Source organism: Gadus chalcogrammus, chromosome 16 (assembly GCF_026213295.1).
Source record: "Gadus chalcogrammus isolate NIFS_2021 chromosome 16, NIFS_Gcha_1.0, whole genome shotgun sequence".
Classification (NCBI taxonomy): domain Eukaryota; kingdom Metazoa; phylum Chordata; class Actinopteri; order Gadiformes; family Gadidae; genus Gadus; species Gadus chalcogrammus.
The window spans coordinates 11243602-11257593 of record NC_079427.1 but is presented as its reverse complement, the minus strand read 5'-3'; the positions used below and the strand labels follow the sequence as shown (position 1 = coordinate 11257593).

At 41.6% G+C, this 13992-nt stretch overlaps 1 protein-coding gene across 1 annotated transcript in view; it reads right to left on the bottom strand.

The window, feature by feature from the left end:
* Positions 1 to 11872, bottom strand: part of esamb (endothelial cell adhesion molecule b) — a 38438-nt gene extending 26566 nt beyond the window's left edge. Inside the window, exon 1 of the mRNA XM_056611806.1 lies at positions 11426 to 11872. Coding sequence (XP_056467781.1) covers positions 11426 to 11480 — 55 coding nt within the window. The 5' untranslated portion in view covers positions 11481 to 11872. The remainder of the gene's footprint in view (positions 1 to 11425) is intronic.
* Positions 11873 to 13992: the final 2120 nt, after the last annotated feature.

Genomic DNA, 13992 nt, shown 5'->3' with positions numbered 1-13992 from the left:
ACGCCTTAATCTTATTACCGGACCAAGCTGGCTTTGCAAGGGAGGAGACGGGGATACACAGGGAGGAGACCGCAGGAACATGCAATAATGGCACCATTGTGTTGTTTGATTTTGGCAGACAATGGCATTAGTAGATAGGGCCAGGCTTACGGTAAGCTAGTTGGAATATAGCCTGCTGAGGAGCAATGAGAAAGCAATGTGGAGTACATATCAGAAGCTTCATGATTTTGCATTGCGCTTCCGGTAAATGATGATGGGAATGTAGGGCAGGATATTCTAGTGGTTATGGGGTTCGACTCTGGGTTCGCTTCCCGGCATCAGCAGTGTACCTGCAGGCATCTTTAAGGCGAGAAGCCGAACCCCAAAACGCTCATTAATGACATGATAATCGCCAAGTCTCTTTGCATGATAGCATCTGCTAAATAGTAAATTTAAATTTCATCCGCAATGTTTTAATGATGGAAGACGCTATGCAGGTTTTTAGATTGCCATTAAGATTTTAATACTGCATGTTGGAAGACAGGAAAGGGCTAACCTGAGTTTATTTGTTTTGTCCGAGGTTAACTCAACCGTCGTTGTGTGAGGATAGAGAAAAAAAAATTCTTATGATTTGATTGCAATGAGCTCTAAGTGATAAAGATAAATGATGTGTGCAATACACTTGAGTTATTCATGTCTCTGAACACACCAATGGATAGTAAAACACACCAATGGATAGTATACACACACACAGACATGCACAGACACACACACACACAAATACACACAAACACACACACACACACACACATACACACACACACACACCGACACACACACTTACCTGCTCAGTGGGGTGCACTAAATAGATTAAAATTGCCTCTTCACATCTAAGTGGCCTTTTCTAACGAAAAAGGCTTTCGGGGAAGTCAAGGGGGTGACAGAGGTCATAAGCTATTGTCCAAGTCTCTAAACCAATTAGATGTTAGCATTGTAAACCTTTTTGCTTTCTTCTTACAAAACCCATCAGGCTTTATGGGGGCATCAGTGCAGCTGCTACAGGTTAGTCTACACACACACACAAACACACACACATACAAATGGTGCCTTATCTGTGCATCTATCGGTAAACCTCAGACAGCAGAGATAATTGCAACATGGTATCTGGGTATGTCTAAGATAATACACATAACGACAAATGGAGGTATAACAATAACACATATTTGTCCATTAAAAAGGCATAAAAATGTCTTCCAAGTTGATGTTGCAGTTGTTATGGTTCCATGTAGAGATGTAACTGACGATTATCTTTTAAAGTCCATTAAATCTGTCTTGAGAAATTCCCATGACAAATATACTCCGAGCCCATTGTTATGTCTTAAATGTTCTTGTCAATTGTCTATTTTCTTTTCATATGCTTATTCTCCTGATATATGTATGCACAAATATGCAAACAGATACCCAGGGAACCCCAGGAAACTTAATTACAAAAATCTGAAGATCAACCCCTTAGGGGAATAAGACTTGGTTAGCAGTCTGAAAATCATTTATTCATAGCTTCATCTGAAAGAAGGGTTATGCTAAAGACTGATCGAAGGTTGGAATTAGTCGTGTGTTCCAGGTGGACACAGGTATAATGCAAAGACGCCCTGGCTGTCACAAGCACATTCCCCATGAGAATAGATTCAGGCTATAAAGAAGCTTTTTCGCCACTTAATTATCCTTAGTAGAATAACTACAGAACTGCAATGAATGCAGAAAAGTGATTATCGATCGAAGACTAGATTTAACAGGAAAAAAAGATTAAACTTGAAGTGATCTTTTTATAAGAGGATAGGCACTGGCTCTGCATGCTAACCGAGGTCTGTCATTGATTCAAAACTACTACTACTACAAATCTGTATAATCCAAAAAGCCTGTAAAATGGGATTTGATGTTCACAGCGGTTGGAAACCTTTTCACCAGACCAGGTAGGCCTGTCTGTAATATTATCACGGTAAAGAATCAATCACCAATGTTAATTAATCTTCTCGTGCCATCCTGCTGCCACTAGGCAGAGACAATGCCGGGCCTCCATTGCCAAATAACGTTACAACCAGAAAATCAATTTTCTACATCAGTGTTTTACACGTCAGTGATTTTTTTTCCTCCTAGATGGAAAACCCATTCCAGGCGCAAACAACCCCCTATAGAAATTTCCCGCTGAAGATACGGATGGGATTGCAGACCTGCTCTGTTCGGCAGGCACAATGATGACCACAACTGACAAAAACATGAGATTACAGTTGTCTTGAAAGACGATTTCAGAAAGGGCTAAGCTGGATCCAGTCATTTGGAACATGTTGTTCGGCAGAGCGAGACACTTGTTTCCTCCAATCCGTGTCTTAGTGTGACATTAAATGGAGAGGTAGACCTACATCTATTATTTAGGCTTGGGGAACAAGGAAACAACAATAATGGTGCAATTGCCTAAAACTGAAGAAATATTAAAAAAGGCAATGGTGACCGTTGGGTGACATTTGTTTTCACAATTCGGTGTCCATCCCAAGTAAGGTCGGATGGGCTAGAGACCATTATGCAGTGTGATTGGAGAAGAAACATGTTATATGCTGTGGGTAGGAAGGTTACAGGAAGTTACATTGGAAAAGCCTTCAAACACACGGAAGGATGCCTCTATGGGCTGAAGTGAATTCTTTGAAATTTGTCAAGACGAATGTGTGAAGAAATCATCTGCACCCTGGGGACCATAAAAATGAGAGTCCTCTATCATTTTCCCCGAGTAAATTCCCCATTTCATCGGTAGACCTCACCTCGGTGTCTGAACTGGAACATGTGTCTGATTCCCAAAGCTATACGCCACTGAGGGTACCATGGTTACCTGGCTTATCAGGCGCGGGCAGGTGTCTCTGAAGGCAGCCATGTTTGCGAGTTCAATTTGGAGAGTCATCCAACCTCTGGCCTCAAAAAAAAATCACTCTCTGGAAAATTCCCCCCATGCTTCAAAGGAGGTGTATCTTGACATATCTGGGCCCATTACATCATTATCTAATAGACTGTCACAGGAGCACATTTGACAAGGCAATCTATGCTTCTGAGAAGGTGGTTGGGAATAGGTTGCTGGGATATTTTTGCACTTAAAAAGGGGAGATGTGACTGCCTACTTGTAGCAGGTAAAAATAGATGGATAAAACTACCTTCTTACCTGAGATCAAACCAGCATACTGATTTAGATATGTTATCAGGCGATTGTCAATCATCCGGTTGTTCTAATATGAAATGTATAGATTTTTCTGGGGGGAATCAATAATCATGTCAGTTGATTGTTGATGCTAATTAGCTTAGATATCTGGTAACATAAATACAATTCTGCTTATAATTCAAGTTTCATTTGTTTGTTGAGTGGATTGAACAATAGTTATTTTTTAACAAATAAATAATTAGATCAGTTTCTAGGGAGAACTAGGTCACACAACCTGCCTCACTAATAGTTAAAGGGCTCAGAGATTGATGCAGAAGAGGGAGGGTGGTCAGGACATCACCTAGCCTGGACCACATTCTCAGTCAATTCCAACGACCCAATTATGCTGGGGCTTGACAGTATGTGAGATCGTAAAATACAATACTGTTTGGTTTCCTCATACGCTTTAGCATTTCGTCTTCAGCAGTACCGCACTAATCCGAGCAACCAAGTGCCTGGGGAATACCTGAGGGAACGCACAGAGTGAGGAACTTCATCCACGGGGATTAATTGATTGTCCGGCTACGGCACCTCTGGGTTCAGGATCCTGGAAGGAAATGGGTTCCCTGAAGCCACTGACTTTCAAGGCTGCCATGGTGGTTGGCGATACCCAAGCATGGAGAATTAGCTCCTTCAACTTGTTTCAGCGTTGAATAAATCAGGACTCGGTTCAAGTGCAACGCACTCGGGTAAACAACCAGGAAACTGAGTTTATATTGTGGTGAACGACGTCCGAAACGGCCACCGCAATTAAAGTCTATTACACTCACAGCTCAATCTACACCACTGAGCTGGGTGTTGCAGCCGAGCAGGCACTATATAGGCAGAGCATCATTAGGTTTTTTATCTTGGATGCTGACAGCAAGTCGGTTGGTGGGAGACATGTCATGTCATACCATTATAGGATTGGCCCTGAGGGACCTTCTACTGCCGCCCACACCCATCCATGGGCCTCTAAGAGCCTCTGGTTAAACACCATAAGCCTAATTTATAGTCGCTGAGCGTGAGCAGGAGCCAGTGCGAACCAAACATTACTTCATCACACACGGCCCATGAGATGACAAACGGTCACTTGTCTGCGACAAATCTAATATATGGCAACCATGAATTGATATGGAAAAAAATATTATCATGGTATTTAATGGGAATGTTCCACGATATTGATAAATATCCCCAAATTGCCTACGAATTAAAAAAAAATTGTCCAAACACAGACACACGCACATCCTCCATTAGACCCTGCCTGCACCCTCCATCTCTGCAAGATAGAAGACTTCGGAGAGAAGGTCTTATCCCTCTCTCCAGTCACTAGTAAAAGAAGGTGAGGCTTTTAATCCTGCAGAGAAAACGTATCTCCCATCTCTCCACGGATGCAATCACCCCTTTACTCTTCCAAATAAAACAATAGCCGCAGCGGCCCGCAGGAAGATCTTCTCTTCCCACTTTTCTTGCTCAGGTGACCATCAATCTCTCTCTTCTGCAGGGATATCACCTTCCATTATGAAACTAACCAATCTCCAGCCCCACCTCTTGCCTAGATTTCCCCCCCTACCCATCCCGTTTCTTACACAACTACAGAAAGCCCATCGTCTCTTAGTCCCCTGGAACAGAACTCATCCTCCGACACCCGACAGCTCCTTTACTTCCGGAAGAGCTCCAAAGTTAAAAAGAGGCAAGACACATTTTCACAGCACAATGCCTTCACACAACATTTAACCTTACAAATTAATATCCCTCTTTGGATAAAGGCAAAGGACGTTTATGACAGGCTGATGCAAGACAGACCGAGATCGGCGATTCTCAAACAATAAGGGGGCTCTCCCCTCGCCGTCTTTGAAAGGAGTAACTGTGGTGTAAAAAAGCGACAATTATAAGCGTGACACTGCCTCACAATTAGCATCACAAGAACAAGAAGTGATAGATTGCGAAAAATCTGCGTGTTTCAACCGACCATGCCTCATTAGCCCGGGAAGAAGAGCCACATGCGGCAAGGGCTGACACATTCAGTAGCCCGGAATTACAACAGGAGCACCACCACCACCACCGCCACCTCAGAGTAAATCAAACACCAGCGTTTGTGCATCTGGGCTGCTCACTGTGTGTAGGCACTGGGTGTCTGAAGCCCACGGACCAAGAATGTCTATCGGAGCAAAGGTCTCATTTAAAGCGTGAATGTACCTCATTAGTGTGTGCGGCTTTTTTTTTTCCCAAGAGCGCACCTGGTCCAGGCCGTCACGACCCTCGCCTACGCCGGGAGTGCAAATGACACACTCCCGTCAACATGCATCATTTATGGCAACACTCAGCAGGGGAGAAGCGTATGCTAGTTGGAACACGTTTGCATCTCGGCCAAATGTCTTTTATTTCTGATATGAAATCAGATAACAAGAACCCACAATGTTCAGAAAATTGGTTATTTTACTTACTTGCAGGTGATGTCACGAAAGAAAAAAAACAAAAACCTGCAAGGTCAAAAGTACAAGCTAATTATCCCAAAGAGATGATTGGGCCAGAGTTTGGGGGCTAAGTGTCTTGATGGCTTCATCTCCCTGGTGAGCCCACGCCTGACTAAGTCAGTCTGGCGGAAGCTGACCGCATCATTAGTCAAATGAAAATGGAGGCTGGCTTGGAGACGTGATGGGAAAGGGCTCTTGTCAGAATGCAGTGGCAGCACCTTTTACTGCATCCATGCAGCCAGTCCGCCTTTCATTACGACTCATTGCACTTGGTCTATATTTGGAGTTCCTTGCCATTAAAAAACGGAATTTCACTCACTCTGTCACCTGTACCTGACAGTTGTTAGCTACCCCCAATCGCTTCACTTACTTGTGATTTTTACCACTTTTCTGTCCCCAGGTTGTGCTGAGACAGGTAAGCACTCATCCAGTGCAAGCACACACTGCAAGCACACACTGCAAGCACTGCAAGCACAGACACACGCACACAAAATGTAGAAGTAAATATGTGCAGCAGCTCAATGCAAATGCAGTTAATGAGGTAAGGTATTGACTGTATCAGTCAGGTGTAGGTCTGCCTGCTGGGAGCATGCTATAATTGCCTGGAAGCTAGCTGGGCTTTACCCTTGCTAATGATTCATGCTGAGAGCATACACTTACAGTGCTCCAACTTTTCGATCCCACAGATTAATCCAACAGAAATCAGTTATAAAACACCTTTAAACTTAAGATAGACTGTGTTTTCATAGCATATTTTTGTAACCGTAACTTGCAGTACATCAGTGCTGTTTTGTACAGAAGTAAACGCAGAAAAATATTGTATCTTTGCATTGTACTAAATTTCTACTTTGATGTATAGGTTTACAGAAAAATCTTCTCATCAAGTAGGTAGGTATTAATGTGAATAAACCATTAATCATTGAGGTACTTATAGTTTAGTACAGTATTGTTTTCCTTAACAAAATGTCAATGCTTTTTAAACCATATTGTGTTCTTGTTCGCATGTGTTTTTGTGTGTGTGTGTGTGTGTGTGTGTGTGTGTGTGTGTGTGTGTGTGTGTGTGTGTGTGTGTGTGTGTGTGTGTGTGTGTGTGTGTGTGTGTGTGTGTGTGTGTGTGTGTGTGTGTGTGTGTGTGTGGGTGTGTATACGTGCCGGGGTGAATGCGTGCGTGTGTGCGTTTGTGTCTGTCCAGTCGACTATTCAAGTACCTACTGATATCTGGTAAGATGTCACATGACAGAAGAGTCATTATTGGATTCTGTCAAGTCTCAGTTATTGGCTGGCTTTGACACAGAATACTGAGCCTTCATAAAATTGTGGAATCTGAAGTCAATTCAACCACAGATGCCCATCACTGTACAATAGGACTCCACCCGTTATTACATGGCCAATACAGGTGAATTGGTGATGGAATTACAGTTTATCCATCATTGGTGTCTGGTATTTGTTACCGTTGTCAAAAATTGAATAAATAATTTAACTTTGCCTCAAATCAAATGACCTACTTTCGTTTTTTTGCATTATTTTAGATTTGTATGCAGTAAATACATAACTGTATATGAACTAAATTCATAAAGTATATTTCGATTGATAATTGTATTTGAATCAAGACTGCTGTGACTGTGACTGGGAACACACTGCTAGAACCTAAGGAGCCCTATCTGGAAATCATCTCCCTAGATGCCTTTCAGGCCAAGAATTTAACAAGTACAATATAAAAAAGCTATTGCAAACGTGCACCCATCCATACGTTAAGTCTAATCCTAGGTGTTGAATTGCGAAATTTCAAACCATGCTTTTTATGATTCCTATAGATCCTCTGCACATTGAAGTTGTATTTTTGTTTGTACTAACCCTACTCCGGTTGTATGCTAAGGTTATTCAGACTCTCCCTTGTCAGCCGCTTTGGATAAAATTGTCTCCCAAATGTAACGTAAATGTAATGTAAACCATTTTGGTTTAAGTAGAAAAAACAATACGTAAGACATCACAGTGAGTTGGACAGTTTGTCCAAAGCCAGTAGAACAGAGATTTTTCTACCGCTAATATTACACCTGTACTGTAGGCAGAAAATGTTTAATTAGTTTATACTAGCAGAAGAAACTCTATGACAGCCAGTGACACCAACGGCGAGACATCCACATTTTCTCTTAAAGTGTGATACTTTTTATTCTAAGGCCAATTAATTACACTTCAGGAGAAGTAATAATTAATGTCAGTCATAAAGTCCCTGACACTGTCATGGAAGGATGAAGGATGAGAAATAGTATAGTAATCTTTCTTCATTGAAAAGCCCATTATTAGTATTGCGCATACCCAAGAAAATTGAAAAACTGAAGAATGTGGCATTCATAATTGGCAAAGAAGATAAAGGCAGCTAATATATTGCTAATTTTTTTGCTTTTTGTTGATTATTCTCCTCTGACCAGAGGGGCCTTCGCAGCCTTGATATTTCCACAAACCTGCTCAATTTGAACAAAACTAATGAACAATTTGCACGGCCATTAGTAACAGAAAAGAATGCATAACGCTTAACACCCACAGCAATCTCTGAGAAAGTAATTGCAACCGGTGAATGTGGAAGCTCATTTTCTTTGCAAGCGAATAGGCAATGTATCCTTAGAAACAGTGGTTTGTTTGCCTGTCAGATTGACTTCTTTATTTGCTGTATGGAAACCATGTGACATTTGTGTTGACCTAGTTCTACCTAAGAATTGATACATTCAGCGTTTTTCAAAATAGATTTTTGTGCTGTCTACCTTCGCACTTATTATTCTCTTAAGGCCCCGTTTACACAAGGACTCTTGCGGGTAAAAACAACAAAATATTTTATTGGAAGTGCCTTTTGTTTAGACAATGACGGCGTTTTTGGGGCTTAAAAGCTCAAAAATCTGAAACCACCCCAAGTGGAAAACTTGAATAAGCTCCGCCGTAGCGTTTCCGTCTACACTGCCAGGACGCAAAACTCTGGTCAGATCTGCTCACGTCGCATACCTGTTTACGTCACATACATGCCCCATTACAGGGAAATAAACAAACATATTGGATTATTTCCATGCATCAGACCTAATAAGCTTACAGGAGTTTTTCCACGAAATGTACAGGATATGTACAGATAGTATCACTGAACATAGAAGGATCTGTAATTATGTTTTGGTTTTCGCGGTGCAGATAAGAGAAGAAGGAAGATTCTATGCATGCGCTAAGACATGGCAGTGTTGTGTGTAGTGTATCACAGCACCACCTAGCCGCCTGATATGCATACCCAATCGAATTCCACACACTTTTGCATCATCGTATGCACGCAGACTTTCTTCCCGAAATCGCTTGTCTAAACGTGGAATAAAAAGTGAAGACGCAACGCCACTTTTGCGTCTTCTGTTCAGACCGTCATCATGTAAACGTAGCCTAAGGTAGAAGAAGAAAATTCAGGTTTCCGACCTAATACAATCGAAGTGAAGCAAGCATTCACTTCATCTAAGTCCGTGAGCATGCGCAGTGGTGTGTAAACAAAAAAACACAGAATATAAAATCGTGGAATTGTTAATTTGTGGGTGCTGTTGGAAAAAAGCACCAAGCTAGGGCAGTTTGCATGTATTTACTTGTGTTGGAATAAAACCAAGATATACAGCTATGGGAGCTTCTTCCACTCGTTGGAATAAAATGGATGTCAATTGCTTGCCAACTGCCCAGTTTCCGATGGCAAGTCCAACACGAGAGGGGATGAGTCGAATAATAATCCTGGCTCATTTACATCTTGACATAGACAATGACAACAATTAACCTGGGGTCTTAGCAAAACCAGCCAAATCCTTTATGTCCACTCTACTGGGAAAAAACCTGTAATGGAAGTTGATTAGGATCATAATTCAATGTTCTTTTCCTATGTGGCACTCAAATGGTATTTGCTCTGTATGTATGGCTACCAGAGTGGATAATTACAGAGAGAAGGTTCTACTGAGTATGTTAAAAGACACACAAACACGCACAGTCACACACACAAGCACACACACACAAAAACACACACACACACACACACACACACACACACACACACACACACGCACACAGCCAAAAAGCGGAAAGGAATCAAGTCTTTGTGACTAAATGGTCACGTTTTAATCTCTTCAGACAAGACAACTGGCACGGGCGTGTGTAATTTGTCCTTGCACGTGGTAACAACAGTAAGGAACATCAGCGGATTACAATAACCCTTTTGACTTAGGTAGCAGGTGAGATTAGCCAACACAATGCTCTTGTTGTTGCACCTCTCTGCAGCTCAACACAACCAAACACACATTATATTCTCTTATTGGTCAATTAAACAAAAAAAGTGGGAATTAGGGAACTGGTAACTCTAGATTGTTTGTGTTAGCTCTGCTCAGAGTGGTTCCAGGCTATATATTATATATTATATATTTTCCAAGTTTTCCCTTCACACTTTCTTTTATTTACAATTGGATTAAGTGAATTTATAATACTAACAACGTAATAAATAGGTTAGGATGCATTGAAGTGCGGAACATATCATGCAGTACAATGCACCTGACTTTTCCAAAAACCAGTTTGTAATGGTTGCAATGCCCTGTTGGGAACGCTGATCATCTATGATGATCGTAAAATACAACCAATTATTATTGTGAGGGCTGTGAGATTTCCACTCTTTCTGTCAGCTAGATAACTGAACAGCAAACCAAATAAGATTCAGTCAAACACTAGCTTTTATATAATGTCAATGATCATATTATACAGTAGGTTGTTGACCGCTAATGCAGATGGCTATGGAGTTTGACTCCAGGCTGCCAGAGGCACTGGGTTAAATCCCCAGTGTACTTTTTGCTGGCTGAATGTGAACCAAGTTAAAGTGTGTTAGCAAAAAAGTGAATTAATTCAAGCAATACATTTAGAAATAAGAAAAGAGGAGTACAAGACTGATACACCTCAGACAGGTTTGCTGCTCACTTCCCGAATGCTATATATAGCATCCACATGGGATGTGATTATTAAACTGGCTAAGCTAATTAGCTCCGGGTCTTCTCTAGTGAATGTGCCCGTCAGCTTCTTCTAAGTTTACTCATAAGTGCCAGCCCTGTCTGAATATGACAGGCAGTCAGCACTAAACTTTACCGCCCTCTCACCAGGTGCTCCTATAATAATAATATAAAAATTCCCTAAGAAAGTCATGTAGGCCTACACATTTAGCTCAATTCACAAGTGGTGTTCCATCCCCCTCAATTGTTGCTTTGTCTTAATTGCATAAATTACAGTGGGTTGTTTAAAGGGAAAACCCTGAATTGAGCAGACAGGCTCATTCGGGCAGGCTTGACAAGCATAACACGACATATGCCTGCTTAATATATAATGAGAGCAACTGTCAATTTCGCTCAGAGCATCATCTTCACCCTCCTCGTCTCTGCATCACTTGGCCTACTAATGGCATGGACCTACAAAACATAAACAACATATTCTATAGATAGAGGTTAAAGCAGTCTAAAGGCTAGAAAGCCAACTCACACATTACCACCAATTGAAAACACTCAACATGGAATACAGTAGGATGTTGTTAAGCGACATTTATGCCATCAACTATGACTGCCAGGAACCACACTTGGGGTAAAACTTAACCACTGTCATGCCACTCACTCATTTCAGAACTATAAAAAAAAATTAAAAAAAGTGTACTAACAACGACCTACATGTATCCCCAAACCTTCTCCTTCACCCACCAACCTGTGTGTGTGCTTAAGCTTACCTAGAAGCATCCACATCAGTGCCAGCACGGTGTGAAACGTCCTCTTTACCTCCATGGCCCAACATCCACCGGCGGCTCAAGCGCAGAAGATGGTTGGGAAACGGTTTCCTCGGTCAACTATCGAGCTCCTCCGTCCTCCGCTCGCTGTACTTCACCAACAGGCACGCGGCTGTTTCAGCGCGAAGCCGAGGCACTACTTAAAGACAGGTCGGTCATTGTAGGTGAACTAAACGTCTCTACCTTCTTCTACCGTCCTGCCCGGTCAATGGGTGACATCTCGCAACGGTGGCTTTCTTTTAGAAGATCTGTTTTACAACCATGACGATAGCAAGACTGCTTTCCTGCAGGTTTCCATGGTTTCTGACTCCTGAGGGATTCAAACCAGCGGAGCGACACTTTCTTTTACCAACTGCCCGTTCCACCACCGGCGTGCCGCGCGCTCCTGAGTAGTACTCTACTGCCTCGGTCCACGCGACCGTTAATTCACCTGCGCGTGCTCGAGAGCGCCCCCTAGCCGGGGGCTCCCCGCGCGGAAGGAGCGTGTCAACCTGTACTTCGAGTGCCGCAAGAAGCGGGAACAACCTTGTATTAATGAAACAACATAGGTTATTTTATAAGATTGTATGTGCACCTAATTTTTGCGTAATTGAATATGCTCACCTAATGTATGCGTGATATTAACTGATGTGCGGAGGATTCTTTAGTCTTGGCAAGGTCAGGTTTTGTGATGTTTATGCATTCAGGCTGCGAACATATTAAAACACTCTTAAACACTTAACTTCTGAACAGGACTGTCATTGGCTACGTGCATGTTGCAAAATGCAATAGGCTGCTACAGACATGCAATATGCAGGAAGGTGCATAGATAAAACAATGCTATATTAAGACAAACTTAGAGGCAAAGATACATTTTATAATCAATGAAAACACATGATTTAAACCATATTATATAATCCAGATTAAGAATTAAGAAGTAGAATAGTTGTCAAATTCTATAAAACAAAAACAATGGAATTATGCTGTAGGCATTGCACACATTTATTATACCAAAGTAGTGCCAAGGCAATTATTACTCCTTGATAAACTGCATATTGAAAAGTATATTTCAAGACTGCAGACTCCAGTGATAAGGCTCCAATCCCCAGATAGCAATGGATTACAACAACAATGTGGTCTCTTCTTCACATTGAAGGCTAATGCAGCTCTGCGGGTAGGCCCTCATAGTCATAAATGGGTTGTCAGGTGAAATATTTATGACGTCCCAGGCCTGGTATTGTTTTAGTAATGCCATGGGACGGATGTCATACACCATATTGCTTTTTCTTGCTGTTCTGCAGTTTTTTTCATGAAGTAAGTCGGTTGACCTTGAGTTCAACTACCCCTGTCATAAAAACATAGGTTTGGGTGTTGCTCGTTTAAAATTGGCTGGAATATTATTATTTGATTGAAGTGGTTCTTATAATCATTCATCTCAAATTGTGTGTGAGGATTATTTGCTTAAATCAAAAGCGGATTTCAATATAGCCCTTCAACATATACAGCAGGCCTTCAGTGTACAGTCGATCACCCAGCAGACACCTTTATCGTTGAACATAAAAAGGCAAAGATCAGAAGTAATATCTATTCTTAACTATTTAAGCATTGTCCATCTTCACCCATGTCAAAGAAGCTCCTTCATCCATTACCACTCAAGGCACAAACTAGACTAAGTTTTTTTAAATGATTGATTGTGCATCCTAACATATTTAACCTCCTTAAAATCCTTTCTGTGACCGAATTTCTCAAATTTCACTTTTCTGTATATTTCCTGCTGAAACTATCTATATTTGTACTCTGTATTAAAGAAATACCGAAGACAGATGGACATCAAACTGTTGAAGGGAAAGAATATCAGTTCTAACAATGAGTCTTAAAGTTTTTTAGTCAGACTCCTCTTTCACTTGTTTATGTATCAGACTCAGTGGATCATGACGGGACTCGACCTCGGGACTCGACCTCGGGACTCGAAGCCGGTCCTGTACAAGCTTTTTGTTCAACTGCTAGATAACGGAGGGGCCCTTATCTCAGTGCCAGGAAATGAAATATAGTCCGTGGCCTTGACTGGCCAGAACCTGATAGCATGTCTTTCAAAAGGGTATTTCTGTGTGTGTGCTTTGTTCCAGGAAATCCACCAACCTTTGTAACTGTCTAGATCCCATGTTAGGATCACCGGTCCTTCTCCGTGTGACATAGATGATGGAAGAGCATACCTTTTCTATTTGGGAGTCCAATGATTAGTTTGTGCCATCTAGTGGTCACAATTACTGCTACGAGTCTTGTACAATCACACATACCACTGCCAGTGTTTCATCTTACTTACCATCTCCAGAGATTAATTTATCATATATATTTTATTAGGAATTACGTGAACTTGCTCATGGAAAAAAATTGGATTATCCCTATTCAATTATTCATGAATTCATTTCATCATGTCGGCCATGTGAGAAATTCAGTTTGAATTCGATTTCAAGTAGGCCTATAGGCTTCTCGCAAAGATAGAATTTTCGTGATGGACTGTCCGCATTAAC